This window comes from Boleophthalmus pectinirostris, unplaced genomic scaffold (assembly GCF_026225935.1).
Source record: "Boleophthalmus pectinirostris isolate CB_2022bp ecotype Guang Dong unplaced genomic scaffold, ASM2622593v1 HiC_scaffold_12, whole genome shotgun sequence".
Taxonomy (NCBI): Eukaryota; Metazoa; Chordata; class Actinopteri; order Gobiiformes; family Gobiidae; genus Boleophthalmus; species Boleophthalmus pectinirostris.
This window is the reverse complement of record NW_026571018.1, coordinates 19,210,532-19,234,767: the sequence shown is the minus strand read 5'-3', so window position 1 is coordinate 19,234,767 and position 24,236 is coordinate 19,210,532. Positions and strand designations below refer to the sequence as shown.

At 38.8% G+C, this 24,236-nt stretch overlaps 1 protein-coding gene across 1 annotated transcript in view; it reads right to left on the bottom strand.

Moving 5' to 3' along the window:
* srrm3 (serine/arginine repetitive matrix 3) overlaps positions 1-24,236 on the bottom strand; it is a 50,863-nt gene that overhangs the window by 18,727 nt on the left and 7,900 nt on the right. The window contains exons 2-3 of the mRNA XM_020930190.1: positions 10,475-10,573; positions 25-114 (exon numbers count right to left, since the gene is read on the bottom strand). Of these exons, the coding sequence (XP_020785849.1) occupies positions 25-114; positions 10,475-10,573 (189 nt within the window). The remainder of the gene's footprint in view (positions 1-24; positions 115-10,474; positions 10,574-24,236) is intronic.

The following is a 24,236-nucleotide window of genomic DNA, read 5'->3' as shown; positions in this document are numbered from 1 at the left end:
TTACTGTATTGTGTAAGTGAATACCTGTTGTCACTGCCATAGTCGTAGTCTCCATCTTCATACACAAACTCCTGGCTGTCCTCATACTCATGGTGATAGTGCAGGTGGTTGACCCTGAGAATACAAAGAAACATCAAGAGATACTTCTGGTTAAAAGCCTGATGGTAAAAATGTTTTTCAGTTGATGGCAAAGCACAATCGTAGCTTTTAGTGATATTTTTGAGTATTTTTGCTCTGAAAATTATCATTAAACAAACAAATTTCAGATTGGTTAACTTTTGGAAATATTAGACTGATTCTTGTCTCTTAGCAAAATGCAACTAAAAGGTTCTTGTCATGAAGTCCTAGTCATGGATATCAACCTCCATTTTAAGGGTTTTTCACCATTCAAATGAGAGTTAGTGTTACATTTTTTAATTGCCATGGTAAAGGTTTTAATTTTATATAGTTCTGAAAACCATGGATAATAGAAGTGGTATATATCTCTGCTGTTGGAGAAGGTTTCCAAACATTGTTATCTGTCTGTTATGTATTTTGCTGCTCCAGTCTCTCGTGCCCTTCTGTGCATCAGATGCGTCTTTCTAAACAGACTAGATCGAGTTAATGAGTTAACGTGGAAATAGAAGAGCAGTTAAGCTAAAATGTGGATGTATGTTTACACAATCATACAACCAATTATGTTATATCCAAGAAAAACACATTTTGCTGTTATTTTTACAGTTCAATAAGTCAAAGTTAGTTTATGAACTCTACTATAATCAATGTGTGGACCTTGCAATGTTTCAGAATGATGACAATGGACAGTTGCCACAGCGATTAACAATTTACAAAAAAAAGTCCTCAAAATGTTGTATTTAACAAGAAGCTGAAACCCATGAACAGATTTTAAATATTGTTATTGATATAGGGAAATATATTGGCAATCTATTTATAACTTCTGAAAGAAAAATCCACATGAGCCCAGTCTAACGGAAGAAGCTAAATAATTCCCAGTAGAACAATACAAAGCCAGCGATTATTATTTATACTATGTGCTTAACGGCAACAAGATGCTGTCCTTATCCCAGTCTATGCTCTAGAAGAAATACACCTTTAGACTAACTCAGTTTTTATGAAATCACAAATCTGTTAAAACACTAAACTGGAATAGTGAGGATGATAATGAGAAGTGACCCGGGTTTAATAGCAGTGAGCCGGAGCTGGTCAAGTGCTATAATTAGAGTGGGACATCATTTACACAAGTGCCTGGTAATTTATTATAGATCAGACCTTTTAAATTAGGACTTCAGTTGGGCAAACATTGATTTATCTTTAATGGTTTAAATGAGCCTGGAGTTAAGCGTGCAGCACTACTTGAGAGGAAAAGGGTTTGGGTCTTGCAATATTATCTTATCCACTTTTCTTTTGGTTTCTTGTTTCTATTTCCATCGAGGTAGTGGAGGGTAAACTTGAAAAATCAGACAGAAAAGCCTAGTTTGCTGTGTGCCTTTTTAGCAAATCGATTTTTCAGTACATAGTTTGTTTGTGGTGGCAAAAGTGTTTGAAATATGGATGTGTTTTTCTCTATCTCTATTTAAATCCAACTGAAGTGCACAAATACAGAGTATACTAAGGCTGCATATGATCCTAGCTTAGTCCTGATATTCAAAGTACTGAAAGTAGTACACAGTGAAAGCAACTATGCAATGAAATTCTAACTTGCTTTCTTCCCTTGAAATAAATTGTATATTAAATAGAATGTAGACTTGGTTTGGTGCGACTTAAGCTACATTTGTGTTAAAACAAAACCCAGATTAATAAAGTCTAACTTGAGTAACATAGCTTCCCACAGAGCCTCCAGCTAATTTTACCTCACTAAAAGGTATCATTATGCAAACAGTTTTGTATTAAAGCAGCACAGTGTAACTTTCTGGAGGTGACACGTTAGTTAAAACCATACTTTGGAACATTCTTCATAAAGAAATTTTTTTTTCATGCTACTGTGGAATATTATAGCCAAAGAACAACTTTGATTTGTTAAGATGCAAACCTGATCTCAGTAAGAACACGTTTTTCAAACCAAAATAGCCAAAAATGGCTATTAAGTTCCACAGTGGGGTTTTAAAAGGTGAACTATTTGATATAGCACCCCAAAAAGCACCTTGACAAATATTTTTGCACAGAATGGAAAGAGAAGTTTGTATCATTGTCCATTTTTGTGAGCTCCAAAAGTCTGGATCCACATTTGATGACATGTTTCTGGCTGACATTTAGCCTCCCCTCTGTCCCCTGCAGGGCCCTCTCTCCCTCTCAGCTTGTGGCTCTAGTCTCCTCTCACTTGTTATTCGCACATACTGTACTGTACATACAGACAGATGGCTGCAGCCTCGCCCTGTTCTGGATTCTTCCATAACCCATTACCCACCTCTGCCTCCTCTGCACCCCCACACTCTCTCAGCCTGACCTCGGCTCTACAGGGCTGAAGAAAATGAGAAAAAACACACTTCACTGATGATTTTATTATATGCAGCACTGACCTTGTCCAACACGCCTTTAATACAAAACCATCTGGCTGCTTCGAGCTCAGGGAGCTACAGAAGTATATCGTATAGTACTATACGTATGTAAAGGTAGCAATATTAATGATTTTAAATAGTCTCCACAAGGCTGGTAGTGTAATTAAAAAAGACCATGAAATTGATTGATTTTAGGTCAAAATATAGTTGAAATAAAATGTCTTAAATTCCAAAGTGTCGTTGTTATTTTGTTCTCTTTTTCAGTGCAGTAAATGGCCTCACTGGCTCAGATCTCAGAAGCTAAGCAGGGAAGGGCCTGGTCAGTACTTGGAAGGGAGACTCCAGGTGCCACAGTGGCAAAATACTTCACCCACATCAAATAGTATTAATGTGGTGTGTGTGTGTGAGTGTTGGTGGTGGTCGGAGGGGCCAATGGTGCAGATCAGCAGCCTCGCTTTAATCAGTCTGCCCAGGGCGGCTGTGGCTACAAGCTTACCACCTCCGAGTGTAGAGTGAATGACTAATGCACTGCCAAGCACTTTAGGTATCTTTAAAGGCACTATATAAACCCAGTGATTAATTAATTCAATTATAATTTTCCAGATTCAAGTAAGTTTATGTCTGAATATAAGAAGTGATTTGATACACATCTTTATATTTATTTCTTTTGTAGCTGTTACAAATATGCAAAATAAGGTCCACACAGGAACACAATAGCTGTTAACAATAGAAACAAATTGTGTGTCAAAAGTGCAATCTACAATGTGAGAGGATGCATCAGCAGCAGCAGCAGAAGCAGCAGCAGCTGCAGCGGCAGCAGCAGCCTTGAGCACTCTCTTGTGAAATGAATCAGAACACGAATGCTGTGCTCTGGTTCGATTGAGAGAAACAGGATGCTAACTCAGAGAGAAGAGCTGCTTGTTGAAGTAAATGGTGTTTGAGAGGCACATTTGAGCAGGGCACCAGGCTGACGCTTTGTTATTGGAAGAAGATGGGTAACAGAGCCCCTAATTGGCTGAGGACCGCTGAGCACAGCAGGGAATGTCTCGTACCAGCAAAATCACCTCGCGTCTGCACCCAAAAGCCCACTCTGCCCACACGGAGGAACACTGACATCCTCCTACAACATGTGCTCACTAAGTCCATCTGGAACTCTGGAATTCTGGTCATTTCCAAGTGTAATAATGCTGTATTGTAGTGAAAAGCAGAGAAACAAATGTGTCATGACGTGTTCAATATTCAAGATTATGGTTGTGGTCATCGTGTTGTACTTGATCCCATTCAGTCTTATAATAAACTGGAAAAAAAAAAAAGGATTGCAGCTTTATGTGATAAAATATACTATATGGCCATGGGCAGGCCTCAGTATTGTTCACTGTATTTTAGACTTAGACTTTCTTGATCCACAAGGGAAATTATTTGGACACAGTAGCATGCACATCACAACATTATAATAACAAAGAGCAAAAATATAAATGGTAACATTAAAAATAGGTAGCAAAATAACAAGAGACTAAAGTCAAATAAGGCCTAATTATTTTTTGACTGTTCACTGAATGTCTCTCTTCACCGCTTTTCTTGCTGATGATTTCCTCATCCTGGCATAGCAGCACAGTCACTAAGTGACTTGCAGTCTCGCCTCACAGCAACAAGTTTCTGGCTTAAACTCCCGGGCCACCTGAGCTTTTCTGTGTTTGCATGTTTCTCAATGTGTCTGAGTCGGTTTCCTCCAGTTTCCCCATCACCCAAAAATATAAACAGGTAAACTCCTCCAGGTAATTTAGTCCTGACCAAGCCTAGCTGAAGATATGGAGATGTGTCAATGGGCGCAGCGCCAGTGCCCACTGCCCCTGACAGGGTGCCCCGGCGGCATTGAAGGAGCCCCATCCTTCAAAAGCAGAAGACAAATTTCCCTATGGACACAATAAAGCAACAGGCTATAAATCATGTGTTTGAGGTTTGAATTCTGGTCTATTTGGTTCTATAAAATAATAAAATTGTGATGACTAAATCTGCTGTTACTACTTCTACACAATTGATAATGATACTGATTCATAAATGCATTTCCAAATGCCACTGAGCTCTAGTCATTTCAGTTGTCATTGCACATTGTCAAACACTGAGCACTCTGGTCTCTACAGCATTATGAATGAAGCCCACTGCCAAAAACTGTGATTAAACACAAATGCAAGTATCTTTGTGCAATGTCATTAACCATACATCAACTAATTCCCCTGGCTTTTCTTAATCTTTTAATTGATTACATTGTGGTGTAGAGTTGAGTTGGGCAGATCCAAAGCTTTTAAGAGGGCCTTCCTGGGATGACAGGTTAGTTTATGGAGCTTTAGTGTCTGTGGGAGTTGGCGGTGATAGACTAGATTCAATGGGCTCCTCGGGGCTGCAGCAGTACAACTCATTCAGCCACACTTAGGGAGGAAATAGAACTGGCTCTCAATAGCTGTTGAGTTATTGTCTGTTACTGACGTAGGATTAAATGCAGATTAGATGCTATTGAAACACTGATGTAATATAACTATGAAAAAAAGATTCAATCATAAATATTTAAAGCGAATGTATTGTCAAACATGGATCATTATTTTGTTCATGTAAACCCTAATATTAATATAAAATGGCTTCATAAAAGAAATGTTCCATTGATTTCCTGTTCCTTTTGAAGCCTCAAATGAAGAGACAAGCACGAATCAACTGAAATACAATTCTGAGCAGTTATAAAATGGTTAAAAGCTCATAAAAGTCAACTTAACATACTATTTCCCCTTTAATTATTGAAGCTATAGTATTTTGAGTATAAATAATCATTAAAATAACTGGTCTATCTTTGAAACAATATTTGAAGTCTAAATGTCCTTATTTATTGGTGTTGATAAACTGGCAATTGATTAAGTTGACTTTGTTAAACATTTGAAGAAGGAGGCTACAAAAGAAAATGCATCCATTGTAATATAGAACATATTGTAACCACTATTGCCAGAAACTAGTAATCACATACTTTACTTGAATGGAAGATCTTGGATTGTGTCTAATTTTCAACGATTTCAAGATATGGCTAATGCCTTGGTGGAGATCTGAATTTATAGTGTTCACATTAAAACACATTTTGTAAGTGATGCCTTCGCTTTCTATTGTGTAAAAGAAGGGCATGTATTTTTCCAGTCAGCCAGTCCCTTCTACATTCTGTTCAAATTCAGAAGGGACTGGAATGAGACAATAGAGCGTGAAAGTCCAAACTTGAGCCAATCCAACCACAGCTGCTAATTTGTTAGCCAGGCTGGTAATTTCAATTTTATTTCTCTCCAGCAACTAGGTCAGGAATTGGAATACACTAAACAGTTTGCAAGAACCCCGGAACTTGTAGACCACGCACTGGGCAATCAGCGAGGAGCTGTGAAGCCATGACTGGGTCTCTTTTGTGGTACAACACAACAGTAAACAAAGCGGTCGAGATGGATGTAGATGAAGACATACATTCTGTGTTGGCAATGATTGCCAAGATGGAGGATTTAAAGCCAGAACAAAGAGAATGTCCACCTCCAAAAGAAATCTCTCATGAATTCACGTAACATTCAGAACAAAATATATAACTTCTTATACCTGAGATAAATCATAGTGAGGAAATGCGTGAGTTCAAATACACCTTTTTTTAAATTTTTATTTCTAGCTCTTTTGTAAATAATGAACTGTGAATATCCTGGTGGGAGTTACAAGTAATACCAGTGTTTCTGCTCAGTATACCACCTGCAGGCAGCACATCCCTGTTTGTCCAAATACAACATATATTCTCCCTTTTCATAAAAATGTATTTGCCTGGGGCATTTAGACAAATATTGAATAACTGTGTAGAAGTGGGGGTTTAGCTTCAGTATTGATCAGCGTGATGGTGCAGACTTGGGTGTGTGGATCTGAGCTGGTCCCATCAGTTGTGCTGCAAATCAATGCAGGGCACGGTTAGCAGAGTTATGAGTTCTCGTGTCAGAGCTTCCTGTGGGCTGTTTATTGCTGTTGTGTATAAGAGTATTAAGCTACTTCTGACAGGCCTGTGCTGTCAATAGAAGAGGATGAAGGAAAGCTTAGCAGGCTGTGGTAAACTCCGGCTCAATACATACATCTGTTAGCCTCAGATAGTGAAAGTACTGATTTGGTGCTTCAGGCTAGTCTTTAAAATCTCAGAGAAAATAGTTCTGTTTGGAAGTCAGTTTTATTTTAAGCCCTGTCATTTTCTTGTCCTCCATGAGCCTTCTCCATCTGCAGTCTCGCACTTTCTGGTGGTGGTGGGGAAGAGGGTTTGCCACCTGCTAGTCTCCATACAGATGTTGTTTGAACTGAAATGTTCCACAGCAATGCATTAAACATATTTAAGTGTTGCATTAAACTATCTGGTGTTGATATTGAGGAAAAAAGCATAAACATGTATTTTTACTGGCTGTTGGAAAGTTACATAGCAGGGATGTAACAATATCCAAATTTCTCAGTACAATATTATCATGATATACATCTCACAGTACGAGATTTATTGTGATATTGTTTTGAAGTTAATATAATATGAGATAGGACACTTTTTTGATTTTAAAATACCTTGACAAGATTTCTTCATGTTGTCTGCACTGAAAAGAATCATGGGATATGTAGTTCTCTATGTTCAAAAGCTGTTGGCTACTATAAAACCATGCATTTAAGCAAAGCAACTTGTGATTCAATATATTGTGACAGTCCACGATATTACTGTGAGACTTTTGATGACGCGACATCATGATATTTTGGTTATTGTTACATCCCTATTACATAGTGCACTTTTAATTAGAATCAGTTATTATCAGAATGATGACAACAGCAATATTCACATTTAGTAAGATGCTTTTTTAAATTTATGTAATGTAATGTAACTAAATTATATTATTGTTGTAACATATATTGCAAGTATTATAACTAACACAATATTATATTCACTGGACTGAATTTGCCTGATCAAAAAGAGGAAGGACATTACAAAATCGGTTGATAAATTGATTTTCAAACTGAATTTTCCATATAACCAATTACAGCAGAGGAATGCACTTTTATAGGGGGCAAGTTTAATGGGAGAGGTTAGACCCGCTCAATATCTGTGGCATTTGAGTCTCATTGGCCCAGAAGTGCTTTCAATGATCAATAATACTGATCTAGCACCTTTAAAATACACATTTCTATATTCACTTTTCACATCCTTTTTCACTTATATCGCAAGTCAGGGAGTGTAACATTTGCATATTTGAGAAAAAGGACAAAAATGTATGTATTTTGGTTTACACAGGGGCAGAGCTGACACAACCATCACTTATTGCATTACGCAGAAGAATTGGTGTGTACTTTGTGAATTTTCAGTTATTTTGGCATGATTGTTACATGATTAGATCTGTTTATTATTATAAACATGATTATTGTTAATGGCTTTAAACATGATTGTTTTGAGGTTCACTGACAGCCCCCATTGTTTTGTTTTGTTTTTATGGTGTCATTTTCAATTTAATTTCTTAACAATGTTATTTACGAGGTGCATTTGAGTGCCCCACATTGATTAGTCCATATGTCTTGACCTAGACTGCAGTTCTAAACAGTTCCCCCAGCGAGGCACTAGTTGAGAGCAGGGGAGCTTTTGTAAGCTTGTTGTAACTTTTTGTGGCTTTGAAATAAACTTCCTTTGTGAAAAAAAAAAAACATCCTAAATCGTCTTCTGTGCCTAAAAACATATTTCTATGGACAGTCCAAACCCAGGGAGCGGGTCGAGGGATGGGCCATAGCCGACTGCATGTTAATAAAAGCAGATATTGGAAAAGTTTTAATGTGGACACAAGATGTTTACTTTTGAGTTAAGTTGTTGATTTGTTGAGCGCTAGTGTGTGGCAAGAGTTGGGGGATAAGCAAATTACAGCCGTCTTCAATTTTCCACATCAAGGCTTTTTGGTGGAGAGAAAGCCGTGCATCCTGCCTCTGGAGTGCCCTTGGAAGAGAACTAATACTCGCAAAAAACTTTTACAAATCATCGTATTCATCTTTTTTCCCTCAGATGCAAACCCCTCTCTGCTTAAAGGGCCTGCACCCAATTTTTCCATGTATATGAGCAAAATATATCTCGCCCCAGTACAGATAGCAGAAGTAAAAGTAATGAAGTAAAAGTAGTAAAGTACTGTACTTAGGTATACATTTTAGGTATCTGCTTTACTTTGACAGATTTTTTTCGTCCAGCATCACTTAATCATCAGAATTGGGTACCAAAATTGGTTCCTTCTTCCACCACGAGTACAGATATGATGTAAAAACAGCTCTTAAGGGCAAAATAAGTCCAGTCTGTGTACTGTCTGCATCTAATTGGTAGCAAAACTTTGTTGTCTGAGAGTTGTGAAAAGCATTTATAAACTCACCAGGGTGAATAATTATGATACTTTGAATTAAATAAGTAAGGAATAACTTTGGGACCACAGCACACCATTTAAAATGAGCTAGTTCTGCTTTTCCCGTTTTGGAGACAGTAAAAAACAGACGTAGCTCCTTTAAATGTCAGGAGCTGGCTAAAGTGCAGAGGAGGGCCATTAGTCTAGTCAGTGAGACTGGAAGCGCTAGCGTCATTAGCGCCTATTAGCTCGAAGACAGCAGGTCACAGTGTCAACACTATGACTTGATCATTCACACGTATGAGCTAGAGACTGACTCAGGAGAGCAGACACGCCCACTTCCTGCTGTTTGGCGATTACACATGGATGAACACATATGACTAAACTGTGATGGCTGTCTCCCATAGCAACAATTACAGTGGCGATATATGCGGCACATGCTTAAACATACCTTTGAAAATAGTACTGGCAACCTACAATGTGTTGGAGATGCTTTAGAGAGATATTATTAGACACCAATTATTATGTGAGTTATATCTATTTTAAATCAGTCTGCGCCTTTAGCTTTATTTTACTCGAATATTATTGTAAGTCTATTCTATTATTATGTGCTATTATTTATTAAGTCTACTAGTCCGTGTTTATGGTTATTAATGAAAGAATTACAATAGGGCTGCATAGGCCAGTAGTTGTTTACTTGATTAATTGGCCGATGGTGTCTTAGTCGACCAAAACTTATATTAGTCTAATCATTTTATTTAGATTATGAGGATTTATATGGGTACCAGCAGAAAGTTAGTGAGTGATTTAGCTCACAGGCATGTTAAACTAAACATTCACAAATTTTATCTGTCGTTATATTGCATTAACTCCTTCGCTGCTGTAGTCTTGAAAGTGCAGTTTGGGTCGGACACATCGAGATAATATTTTTGAAAGCTTTTACCTCACTACCCTTTTTATTCAACTTATCGGTCACCTGGACATGTTTTTAATCAACTTCAGCTCTAGTTTACAAATAACAATGTTTTCTAGCACTTTTACTTCTACTTGAGTAATATTTTTTATTGGAGTAACAGTATTCTTAATTGAATAAAAGTTTAGGTTACTCTTTCCAGAGTGGGCAAATCTATAATAAGTTTATGTTGACAATATTAAATGATGTGAAGATTTGTGTTTCTTGCACAGAAAAGTAGCTTCCACAAACTCTTAAGAATACAGAAAATAGCTAAATAAAAACAGCAGGATCATGTAAAGAGGGTTAATATGAAAATTTTAATACCAAAATGACGGGGCTCACTGCGGCAGTTACAAAGAGAGGGATGACAATGCTTCAATGCAAAGTCAGTTGGAGTTGATATAGCTGGCATGCCACCTGCTCAGTTCCTATTTGGTACACAGCAGCCAGCAGGTTAGTTGTGTCCATTTATACGGTCTACGGTAATTTCTAAAACCACTACTTTTTACTTCTATTTGAGTAATATTATTTGGAACTTACTAATGAGTACAATTTTCTCTATACATGTTTGCCATCAAGAAACATAGCACGAAAAGCAGAGCGAGTGTGTGTAAGTGTGTGTAATGGAGAGGACTTACATGGGCTGCTGTGTGCCTTCTCTGGTAATGACACCCTCTTTGTCCATCAGCATCTGCCTGAAAGTGCTCACTTTTTGCCGGATCTCCTCCTCTGTGTACCTGAGAGAAGACAGCCAAAAGAATGTTATCGAGAAGATTGGCACCCACACGCTGCAATTCAGTACAGAAAGTGGCCAGCAAAGTTTTAGTTTATAAACAGACACGAGAAAGGACATGGGTATACTAAATGAAAAACTTCTTAGAAATGATTACATAAATTATACAGTTTAATTATACAGAAATGTAAATGTGTCCTTCATAGAAATCTATCATAAGGCACAAATTATCAAAATAGACATTACTTGCTTTTAGATAGTGGCATTACCCCAGTGTTAAAGGGGGCTATATTACATTATTTTCTGATCTATGTTAAAAAGTTGTTTCCTCATCATAAATATGGAGTTGTGTTTTATTTCATTCCCACATCCTGCATATTTAGGCTGAGTTTTTCTCTCGAACTCAAAACCCTCTATTCCACCTTGTGATGCCCCAATTGTCTATTTCTACTGAACTAAAGGTAAAATGTAGCACAAGGTGGAACAGAGCATTTGGAGCTTTGGAGATGTAAACAGAACAATAAACCAGAGTTACTCAAACATGTGTGAATCTAACAAAACACAACTCCAGGTATGTTTTTGATGATGCCTAAAAGTGCCTAAGAATCCATTTTGTGTAACAGAGGACCTTTAAATAATCCATTCCTTTACTAATCGAACATGATAGAGACAAGTTAATATTGGAGACATGAGACAATATCTTACAATTACTGGTGTAGTGGGGATTTTTTAAGTGGGGGTACACGATTCGTGACTGAACCAGGAGGACTAAACCAGGACTAAACCAGGATTAAACCAGGTCTAAACCAGAACTAAAGCAGGACTAAACCAGGTCTAAACCAGAACTAAACCAGGACTAAACCAGGACTGAACCAGGACTGAACCAGGATTAAACCAGGTCTAAACCAGGTCTAAACCAGGACTAAACCAAGACTGAACCAGGACTGAACCAGGATTAAACTAGGTCTAAACCAGGACTACACCAGGTCTAAAACCAGGACTAAACCAAGACTGAACCAGGACTGAACCAGGATTAAACCAGGTCTAAACCAGGACTAAACCAGGACTACACCAGGTCTAAAACCAGGTCTAAAACCAGGTCTAAACCAGGACTAAACCAGGACTAATCTTGGATTTGAGAGAGAGAACTCTGAGCCCATGGAGCAGGGTGTCACCCTGCCACACCTCTGATCCTGTCCTGACACTCAGTCCTGTTTTAGTCCTGCTTCAGTTGTTGTTTAGTCCTGGTTCAGTCATGGGATCACTCCTGGTCCCTCATGTCGCTAGTCACTATAGGATACTATAGTACACAGTACTGCAGATATCATGAACGTATGCAGGTTGTTTTGACCATTGCCAATAGCTCCGGTTTGACATTTAAGTAGTAGCTATTTTAGATTTGTTATTATTTTTATATCTCACATCAGGAGAAGTACAGCGTACCCCCGTGTACCACAACCACTACACCCCTGCTTACAGTGTTACAGATCTTACTTTTATCTTACTTAAACTTAAAATCTGAATGTGCTTAAAGTCTATAGTCTACAATACTTTTTAGATTTGTGTTTTTGTCCATGCTTTAACACTCCCAAAATGTTCTGAATAATACTTAATCATTTTCATTCTTCTGAGAATCTAACAAAGCTGAAAAATATAAAGAGTTTTTTTTCCTTCACATTTCCTCCATGTTTCACTGTAATTAAGTGCCCAAAGTGCAAGACTCCATCTGACACATAAAGCACAGCACAGCCTTCATAAACGCAATAAATAAGTACTCTATTCACAATATCTGATGCATAATACCTTGCATCTTTTATTCCTGTTCTTTTGTGAGACGCCTGCACATTAAATTGACCTTTTACGCTTTAATTCCATTGTGAGCGTGAATGTGGGCCGGGCTGTAACCAATGAATCAAACATGGCAACACATTTTTTATGCATTCAGACACAAGCACCATCCAGAAGCAGTGACAGAGAGAAGAGGTGCTGTAATTATTCTCCCCTTCTGTCAGACTCTGCAGAGGCTCTATTGTCAGAGGCATAGCTGCACCACTGTCAGTACTGTACACGGGCTCTTTAGAGAGACCAGCTCCAGGCATGTTCACACATCAACACATTTTACTCATAATAAGATGTGGTGATCAGGCGGACATGAGAAACATCAGGAGGATTTTTACAGGGCCCATATTACACTATTTTCTGGTGTATTGTTTTCTCATCAAAAACATACTTGGAGTTGTATTTCGCACATGTATTCACACATGTTTAAACACACCAACTCTGCTTATTAGGCTGAGATCTTCTCCTAACACTGTTCTACCTTGTGATGTCATGTGATAGTACAGGAAGTACTCCACTGTGTTTTTAAACTCCATACACCTTCACTAGAATCATCTGGATTATTTTAACCAGTCTCTACTGAACTAAAGTTAAAACTTAGCTGTGAAAACTACTACTGCTACTACTACAGACTAATAATAAAGGATTACTCAAACATGTGTGAATGAAACAAAACACAACTCCAGGTATGTTTTTGAGGAAGTAACAACATTATAATGTGCCTTAAAGCTCATAGATTCAAGTTTGCCTAATACGGGAACTTTAAGGGGAGAATCTATAGCTATGTGTACTAAAAATATGTTTATCATCAGTTTTTTAAAATTATAAGACTATAAAAACAGCAAAATCATCAAATTTTTCTCTGCTTATGGTTCCTTTGATATATGCGATTTTGTGCTTTACATGTTATTTAAATAATCTTAAATGTCCAGAATCAGATAATAATCAGATGTGAACACAACCACTGACTGCACTGCATTGTAAAGTTTTGTTTTTTGATACCTACATACAGAAAAATCTATTACATGATCATTATTAGGATCATTTCTTAAGTCATTTTTGAAGGTTTTCAGGAAAATACAAAGTAAACATATTATTTCAATAAGATGAAAAAAGCAGTTCACGTTTTTGTTTTGTTTTGTTTTGTTTATTTGTTTGTAAATCTCTTTGTTTTGATTGATCAATTACAAAGCCAATGACACCAACAGATGCAACAGGGTCTGGAATATGTAAGACGTAAAAGTAAAATGAGACAAGAAACTCAATTTGGCCAAAATGACATAGGGACTTATTAGGCCAGCGAAATGAAGGTTCAAACTACTAATTTAGAAATGCTTCCATGTTGCTGTATGCAGGGCAAGTCTCTTGTACCTTTTAATTTTTAAGTCACATCTCTGACCGTTTGCCAAATGCCTCCCTTCACTTTTAATCCTATTCATAAAAAGAAAATGACTAACTTAGATTTACATGATGCCTTTACAAGCCTGACAAGAGCATCAAAGTGCTAAGGTAGGCCCATCATTCACTCCCACACTCAGTTGTCTTAAGCTGTTTTTGTCATCATAGCTGTACTGGGCTAAACTGGTTGAAGTGTGGCTGCCAGTCTGCGCCTACAGCACCTCCAACCACAACTGATCAGTGACTCACACACTTTCACCAGGTGCGGCACCAGGAGGGGGAAGGTGGGGGCTTGAGGGGGCACTAGCTTTGCCTCGAATGGCCATTGCACCAATGCACCCCCATAGCTCCTCCAAAGATTTGCCCCATTTTCATCGGACATTCAATCTTGACTAAAAGCATTCAAATGGAAACCACGGAGTGTCAAAATGAGATTACAATAAAAGATAAATCACTACAGGGGCTAACTACATTTAAACTAGTTTAAAACACCAAAGCAGGCACGGTTGGGGGTTGGGGTGCACTCACATCCAGAAACAGTCAACATGTTAAGTGAGCACAAACACTGAAGAACTTAGCACCCCATAGCTCTTCCACCCAAAAATGTCTGGCGCAGTCCCTGTTTTGTACATAAGGAAGGTTGTTGCCCATGGACACAACAACAGCATGTTACTATGATAAAAAAAAAAAGAGGTGGGTTTATATATATATATATATATATATATATATATATATATATATATATATATATATATATATATACCCACCTCTCTGGGTGGGTGGGGAGTCTTTGCCTCAAGTGGAGGAGTTCAAGTATCTCGGGGTCTTGTCCATGAGTGAGGGAAGGACGGAACGTGAGATTGACAGGCGGATCGGTGCAGCGTCTGCAGTGATGAGGTCGATGTATCGGACCGTTGTGGTGAAGAGGGAGCTGAGCCGAAAGGCGAAGCTCTCGATTTACCGGTCAGTCTTCGTTCCTACTCTCACCTATGGTCATGAGCTCTGGGTAATGACCGAAAGGACGAGATCGCGGATACAAGCGCTCGAAATGAGTTTCCTTCGCAGGGTGGCTGGGTGCTCCCTTAGAGATAGGGTGAGGAGCTCAGTCACACGGGAGGAGCTCGGAGTAGAACCACTGCTTCTCCACGTCGAGAGGAGCCAGTTGAGGTGGCTCGGGCATCTGTTCCGGATGCCTCCTGGACGCCTCCCTCGGGAGGTGTTCTGGGCATGTCCCACCGGGAGGAGTCCCCGGGGAAGACCCAGGACACGCAGGAGGGACTATGTCTCTTGGCTGGCCTGGGAACGCCTCGGGGTTCCCAGGGAGTAGCTGGAGGACGTGCCTGGGGTGATGGAAGTTTGGGAGTCCCTGGTTAGATTGCTGCCCCCGCGACCCGGCCCCGGATAAGCGGATGAAAATGGATGGATGGATGGATATATACATGCTCAATAGCAATGTATTGCACAAAATGTGACCTAATAGTTGTCTACCTTTACATTATTTAAACTATAAGTATAACATTTTTAAATTGACCGGACTGTAAACTGTTCACATTAGATAGTGATGCCTGCCATAATGAGCAGCAGCAGCAGCGGTAATTGTATAACTGAAAATCCTGGGTTTCTCTCTATGAACTAATCTGTGAATTACGGGAGCACATTTGACCGTGAAAAGTACATTACCCCTGCCGAGTGTTTGCTCTCCTCAGATTAAATATAGAATCCCATATCTTGTACTTCCATATCTCAACCCGTCTACAGCGAGGAGAATGAGATTAGGACAAGTGTGATAGAGAGCTGAAATAGCTGGAAGATAGCCCAAATTTGAGGTATAAGCAAGCCCTATTTGACAGGTCCATCAGCACCTGCCGCTGTACTGCAATCTCCCCACTCCAGCACCTGTCAACTCAGCACAATGCAGCCGCGAATGAGAGCTAGCTATTCATGGACTGCACCACCTATCATTACACATTAAAGTCTACATTTCTACGCCCACTCCTGTCAGTCTCACTCTCAAGATGGACATACAATGGGAAAAATCAGAGATGATCCTGGCTGCACTTTGTCCAGAAACATGGACAGAGCTATAGGTCTGTCTCTTCAAGCCGTTTTCTGAGCAGTTAGAGCCTGAAGCCATCTTTGTCTGCAGTCCATTGAAGACACAAAAAGAAAGGGTCAAATGTGTGAAACGGAAATCTCTGTTTGAATTTGACCTACACAACCTCCCTGTCTTGGCTGGTCTTTTTATCACACTTTTTTTTTAAGATACTCTGCTTTCTTGTGAAGAGCCTGGCATTTGGAGGTGAATTCAAGTCCATTTGGGAAACATGCAGAGATGGAGTGAGCATTCAGAAGTTTTATCCAAGAAAAATATCAATGGTGAAAGAAAGCTATATGGAAAAAATATCCTTAGAATCTGTGAGTCTGAAAAACATTTTACAGCAGATAGCAATTGATAAAGCTGTGGGTGAGCGGCCATGTCAGAATTTTTAAAGGCAAAGATGACTTTAAGAGGAAGACTGAAATTCTGTTGTAGAACTCTCATAGGCAAAGTCAGATTATTATAATTATTAGTTACAATTAAGGATTGGTATAACTATTAAAGCAATATTGCACAATTGCACAAAACAAAGTTAAAAGTGCTTTGTTTAAGTTTTCAGGTGGAGCGTCCGTCAAATGCTTTTCTTGATGGAGATGCTATTACTTTGTCTGGAATGTTTCACAGTATGGCATTAAGCCTTTCTATTTATGATTCTATCAGCCCTACAGCCGCATAACTTCTACGTTCCTTCAGCATGTCCAGAAGTCCAACTTTTTGTACGATGGTTAGCATCTTCCTCTGCCTTTTGGGTGCGACCTCAGGAGCCTTTGTTGGTGCAGAACGTTTCATCAACATTGTGAATTTTGGCGGGGAGAAAACTTACATACAAACAGCACTTCAGAGTCACACTGTTAGAGATTGAACATTTATGTAAATTTGGCAGCTGAACACATTATGTACTGTACAGGACACACGGCATGGAGGAGACTGATTGACAGTGGTCTACAGTCCTTTAGCCAATCAGGATGCAGCGGGAGGAACACAATGCATGTTCATACACTGTAAAAAAAAACAAAAAAAAAAAAAAAAAAAAGCATGCAAAATTGCACAAAAAAAAAAAAAAAATCTGCGATACAGCAAGGCTTCGAAATGTGAACCGCATTATAGTGAGGGACGACTGTACAGTACACCTTTAACATGTTTTTTCCTTTCATTTTTAAACACCTTTTTCCAGCACTTTTTATATCATAAATTATATACTTGAATCTTGTAATGTGTATGAATAGTCTCTTTTGAACAGTGAATTTTATATTCTATTCTTATCTTGTAGAGTTTGCCTTTTACATGATATGAAATAGCAGATATTGTCAAAACATCCAGAATGGTTCAGTGAATAACAAATTGATATTGACTATTTGGTTTTCTTTGCCGAACTAGAAACACAAATTTTCAGCGGTACAGTCAATAGAGCGTCTCCATATTTATTCACTTGAAAATGAAGTTCATATTTTGGAATTCAACAAAAACATTCACAAATCTAGCTTCACAGTGCTGCAGATCCAAACAGAATCCTTCCTGTGTCTCATTACAGTGTGAATGGTCATCTCTGTGAAGACCAAAACTGACAGCATGCTATGACTAACATTAGATGATTGGCAGAGTTAGGAGAAAACAAGAGCGCTTTTCTCTGTACATTTAATTAACACTTATTCCAGCTGTGAAGCCCGCTGACTCCCCTCTTGCCATCTGTTCTGCCCTGCCACCGGCTAATGCTCACTACAAAGACATCACGCATAGACCGGCCCACTCCTGACAAAGCTTGGTAACTTTTATAGAAACAGGCTTTGCTTTGGTTTCAAAGTGGATTACCTGCTGTAGTTTAGACCCTTTGACAAACATGGCTGTCTAATGAAGATGTGTGGACGCTTTTTGCTTCTTTTTGTGTAGGTAAATAGTTTTTAAATTACTTTGTCTCAGAATAAGCTCATTTTATAAAGGAAAAGAGGGAGCTGTTAAATTGTACAAACTGCAGTTGCTAAATTATGCTTTAGTCAATGGGGGCTTTTAGATTAAACGAGAGATACATTACTTTGCTGCTTGTCAATAACACCTCATTTACTTGAAAGTGAAATAAACGTTTTCACAAAGAGACAGCTTCCTGCTCTACCACAACAACTTTTACAACAAGGGAAATATAATATAATATACATGTACTCAAAGTGTTTTCACCCAAAATTGAGAAAATTGCGCCTGCTTTCCTCCTCCCATCGCTACCAATAAAGCTAATGCGCACTTCATTTTCGATTCCTAGCTTGATCATAGTAATCCGTGACACTATCTGACTATGGGTAAGTACTTTCCACACCTCTGAGCGAGCAAAGCGTTGCAATTTCGTGCAAAAAACAACCTGCGCTCCCATCTTTAGAAGTGATTCAGTGGCGCCAATCAAAGCTATTCCACCTTATTTCCGAAAACCACACATCACATTGAATTGAATGAAGAAGGACAGGCTACATGGATTAGCAGCAGGGCCTCCCCACCGGCCCCCACACCATGAAAAATTACCACGATTAAAGAAGTTGATTGGAGTAATTAGACAGCTCTGAGAAGCCAGCGATTTGGTCCATTAACTCGGTCTTGGGGAAATGAATAGTTGTGGTGTTCAAGCTGATAGTGATCGATTTGATGCGCATGTGGCTCTGTCTGTACGCAGTCAAGCCCAATACCTGAGAGAGGCTTTTTCCTCAAGTCATCCCCTGGCTCCTCTCCTTTAAAACGTTCAAAACACGGCAGCTATCAAGAGACTGGCCTAATGTGTGGACCAATGCCAATACAGCAGTGGGGGAAGATGTACTCCATTTTGTATACTTCAGTAAAAGTACAGATACCAGAGCAAAAAAGGACTTACAGAGTAAAAAGTAAAAGTATTTCACACCAATATTGAGATCTGAGCTTCAAATGTACTGATTTTGAAAAGAATTTAGGCTGGATTTGGTTCAACATCATTTTTTCAGTTCGGTTTTTATTTTTTGTATATTTGTGTTTGTTCAGACTATGAACATGTTAAAAATAAACCCTTCAGGCTTCACAGGTCTTACTTTTCAATCCAGTTAAAACATGTAGAGTAGAAAGAACAGATACCTGCTCTGTAATGAATTAAAAGTAAAAAGTATCCACTTTAAAATCTTCCAAAAATTTACACTTAAAGGTGCACTATGTAACTTTTTCGCTGGGGGTCTTTCACCTGCTTGTTCACTGCCCTGCATGGAATATTCCACAGTATGACATTAAACAGCTTTATCTTACATGTATTAAATTACAGAAAATACCAGAAAAAACAGGCATTCTGACTGTGAGCGTGGTTGCCTCTCCACAGATCTGACTAGGGTTGCCAACCATCCCTTGAAAAACGGAATTGTCCCGTATTCAGAAACAAAAGTAAACGTCCTGTATTGAGCTGAAAAGGGACGCACTTTGTTGAGTATTACCGTGAGAATCAAAAATCGTGTGTAGTCAATGGAATAGCGCTTTATATGAAAATTTACAGTAAAGGTATTCTCAGCCTCTCCTGCTCTGTGACCAACGAGCCGACAGCACACTCACATCCCGCTCATGATCTCATTGGTCGAGGTTGCTTGCATGGCGAAGAAGATACAGAAAAACAGCAAAGCAGCGTGGATGACAGTGGTGTTGACAGTGCTTTACGGTGTTCTATCGAAGTTGGTTGCGCCGTCGAAATGAGCTACCTTCGGCCTAACATAGGTATTCTACTGCAAATCTAACACACACATGTCCATGTTTACACGCTTAACTGGTCAAAACATACAATAAAACCAATACACTTTTAAAATGTGACTTGTTACTCCACTTCTGCCTCAGGAGCTCAAATCAAAGGCATTTAGACTGGAACAGCGCTTAGGGGTAGCTCAAATCGACAGGACACTGGCCTACCAATGAGGTGTCCCTTATTTATTTTTCAGGAGTTGGCAAACCTAGATCTGACCTGTAACTTGGTTTGGTTTGTGCTCCATGAAAGTAGAAAAGTTTAATACCATACTTAGTGCTGTCATGCGATTAAAAAAATTGAGAGATTAATTAATTATGATCTGTAATTAATTAATCTAATTAATCTCTTTTTAATCTCACCTAAAAAATGCTGAGAAAAGCCTTCAAGTTGAGGTATTTTCATTTAAATTCATTATTACATTATTGTGGCAGATCAAAAGACTGATATAGAACAAAAAAAAGTGACTTTATAAAGTCATTTATTGTTTAACAAATCTCTCCAAATTGACTGTTGAGCCCAAGTCTCCATGAATAAGAAACTGTTTGCTGTAAAGTAGCAAAGACTAGGAAATCTGAACATAATAACTTTTGTCTACTTAAAGACAATAAAAAGTCCAGTCTTTCCTTAACCATATTAAAAATATTATTGATAGAGAAATGCTTTATATATGAGATCACTGGTTTTAGTTCTGGTTTTAGTCCTGGTTTAGTCCTGGTTTAGTCCTGGACTGGGTTAGTCCCGGTTTCAGTCTTGGTGTTAGTTCTGGTTTAGAGGCGCACAGGAGGAAGCGCGGTTTACGCAGCGTACGCGAGAAAACGTACGCGGCGCACGGGAGCACATCGGTGTCCGCGCAGTAACTACGGAAAGAAACGTGGTCCGCGCGTTCTCAGGTTGATGACGATGATGAAGGTGTGTGTTTGTGTTTGTGTGTATTTGTGTGTGTTTGTGTGCGTGTCCCCTCATGTGGCAGGTCACTATAGGACAGTAGTGCAGACATCATGAGTCTATGCAGGTTGTTTTCACCAGTGACATTTAAGTTGTAGGCGATTTTATATTTGTTATTTTCTTTTATATTTCACGTCGGGAGAATAATTTCCAAGACACGATTGTGTTTTTACCTGTGCACTGCTGCTTCTGTTCTACTGGCTCTTCGACCTCGTCCATTGTGCGACTGACGCCGCAAACGTTAACATGACGTTTGCATCGCTCTTACTGCGCGCGTTTTGTTGTGGGTTTCCGGCATTGAGTGGAATTACCGAAATAAAAAAATAATTAATGTGTTTTTTGTGTGTGTGTTGTTGTCCCAACAACACATAAAAACAGATTTTATAATAAAGCAACTCGCATACAGAAACAGTAAAGTTAGAGATTAAAAATGACATTAACGCGATTAAAAAACATAACGCGCTAAATATGACTGTAATTAATTAATCGCAATTAACGCGATAATTTGACACCCCTAACCATACTGTGAAACATCTCCATGGAGACAAGCATTTGATGGACCCTACACAGAAAACTTACCCAATGCACCTTTAAATACAATACTTTAATACTTATACTTTGTTACGTTCTACTGCAATAAGTTTAGCTAGCTCAGATGCTGTAGAAACCAACTCATGTGTTTCTATTTCAGGGGCAGAATTAAAATGACCTGCCAAGACCACCAGCTCTCAAGTGAAGAGGATTCAATAGAAGCTCTCCACCGTCATAGATTGCCTGGTTAGATAGCATGTAGCAGCTAGCACCAAACACAAAGAAAAGAAAATGAAGACTAGACGTTCCTCTCTCAACATCAGCTGGCCTTTTCACCTCCCCCATGGTTTAAACAGATCAATGTTCAGAACAAGACACTCTTTCTGATTGCTCATTTTGTTGTTACCCTGCTATAACGCGACAATCCAGGGCAGTTTTGTCTCTCGTTGATCACTAGATAGGCTGCGGGCCCCCCTCTGTTACAGGGGACAAAAGGGGTCATCCTTTCTCAAATGCTTTTCCATCAGGGTTTATAGTGAAGCCTTCATCAGTACTCGCACACACAGTCATTTTCAGTAGCCTGCAATTCTTTAAAGGGCTCATGTTACGCTATTTTCTGACCTCTGTTAGAATGTTGTTTCCTCTTCACAAACATACCTGGAATTGTGTTTTGTTTCATTCATGTTTAACACACAAATCCTGCATGTTTAGGCTGAGTTCACTCTCTTTAGAATCATTTGAATGATTTCAACTCTCTGATTGCCTAACCCTACTGAACTAAAGGTAAACGGCAGGTGTTAACTTGAAAACTACCACTTCATGACATCACAAGGTGGAAGAGAGCATTTACGGCTTTGGATGAAAAAAACAAACAAAAAAACCTCTGGGTTTTGATGAGGTAACAGTATTATAACATGGCTTAAATCATACAAGAGTCAATTTTGCATAATATAGGTCCTTTAATGGACCTAAAGTATGTGATATTTATAGCTCTCTCTTCACAAGGTTATTTATGTGATTGTATATTGTGAAATATGCAAATTTGTTGTTATAGATGCAGTATGGAACTTTCTGGAGGTAGCACATCACCTGCACAATTCCAAGAACATTTTCCTTGGAGATAAATAAGTTTATTGCTGTACTGTGGAAGATTATAGCAAAAGGAACAACATTTCCCTTGAGATAAGCAGGAAGAGGCACTCTGCCAGGCCAAATAAGAGTCAAGTTTGTGGAGATGCAAGTTCATAGTAAGGACACAAGTGTTTGAGTGCAATAAAAACAACCAAAATGGAAAAAAAACAAAACTTTGACAAAACATGCTTATATTTTAGGGTGCACTCACAGTAGGAGTTTAGAACTGTGCCCAAGCACAGATAGCCCCTAAAGTACGATATGTTTGTCCAGTGTGAACGCCACTGAACCGTGCCCAGGCACGGCATGGTTGGGACTTCGGCACGATTGGAGGAGGTGGGCCAAAGCTCTCGCCTCTGTTTGTTTGTCACTGTGTGACATGTAAACAAACAGCGCCATGTGTTGATGTCATCAGGCTGTGGCCTGGTGAGTGTGGGCCAGACTAGTATGAGTGCGCCCTTAGTCTGTTTTTTTAAATTTTTTTATTTATTTTTTTGCTTCATAGTTACATACTGTGGCTTTAAGTTATGTTAATTTCCCATGATACAGAGAAATCAGTATAGTAAAAATTGTATTAATTTCACTAGTTTAATGGTGCACTGCGCAACTACTGTGAGCAGGCCCACATCTCCACAGATCTGACATGTAACTTGGCCTAGTGATGTGGCCTGCTTATCTCCATGGAGATAGTTAATAATCCAGGAAAAACAATATCTACATGTAGTCAAGCAGGTGGTGGACCCTCTACCAGAAAAGTTACATAGTGCACCTTTAATGTTATAGAGTTGTGTCAAACCTATTTTAAATGTGATGATTGTGTCATGGTGAGTTATAGCAACATTTAAGTAACTAAGCATCAGGGACGAGGGTGTGCCAACTATGTCAAATTAATATGCAAATCACTTGGAACTTAATTAGCTCTTGGGGCATCATAAAGAAAAACCCAGAAGGGAAGAAGTTATGGTAGGATTATGAATATATAGGCTATATATAGGGTCTAAGCAGCAGCCAATGATGAGGATGATGTAGGTCACATTTAGTGCATAATTCTAGCAGTCTAGTAGCAGTCTCCCCAGACGCTTCCTCCAACTCTTCCAAATCACTATAAAAGCATTTGACTTAAGAGCTTGAGAGAATTTAAGAGTAGCAACTCTGTCATCTATGTTAAAAGGTCTTATATTACGCAACTTTGACTCATGTGAGCTTTAAGCCATGTTACAATGCTGTTACCTCATCAAAAACATAGCTGGAGTTGTGCTTTGGTTCATTCACACATGAGTAACTCTACTTTATTAGTCTGTCTGAAGTTCAAAAATGCTCTCTTTCACCTAGTGATGTCATGAAGCAGTAGTTTTCAAGTTAACAGCTACCATTTACGTTTAGTTCAGTAGAGATTGGCAATTTCAGGGTCAAAATCATCCATATGATTCAAATGAAGGTGTATGCAGTTTAAAAACAGAGTGGAGTAGTTCCTGTATTATCACATGACATCACAAGGTGGAACAGAGTGTTTTCCGAACTCAGACTGTATACAGGGTTTGTGTCTTAAACATGTGAATGAAACAAATTACACCTCCAGGTATGTTTTTGTTGAGGATACATTATAACATAGATCCAGAAATAACGTAATATGGGCCCTGAAAGTCGCCAGGGCAACACTCGTAGCCTCGCCTTAAAAATAACACATTCATTTTTCAATATACAAACGCACATCCAATTTATCTGCTTGGTCGAGCATACAGGGAGATGTACTCTATTCCCATCCACTGTACCACATATGATAAATACATACATGGATTACACAATGATGCATACATAAGCAAAACACAGAGAGATTTGTTAGTGTTGAGGCTACTATCCTTTTTTCTGCTTTTGCCAGTGTATATAAATTTTATATAGCTTTTCTTGTGTTTAAAGGGCACTATTGCACTATTTTCTGATCTATGTTATAAAGTTGTTTCCTCATCAAAAACAAAAACACAACTCCAGGTATGTTTT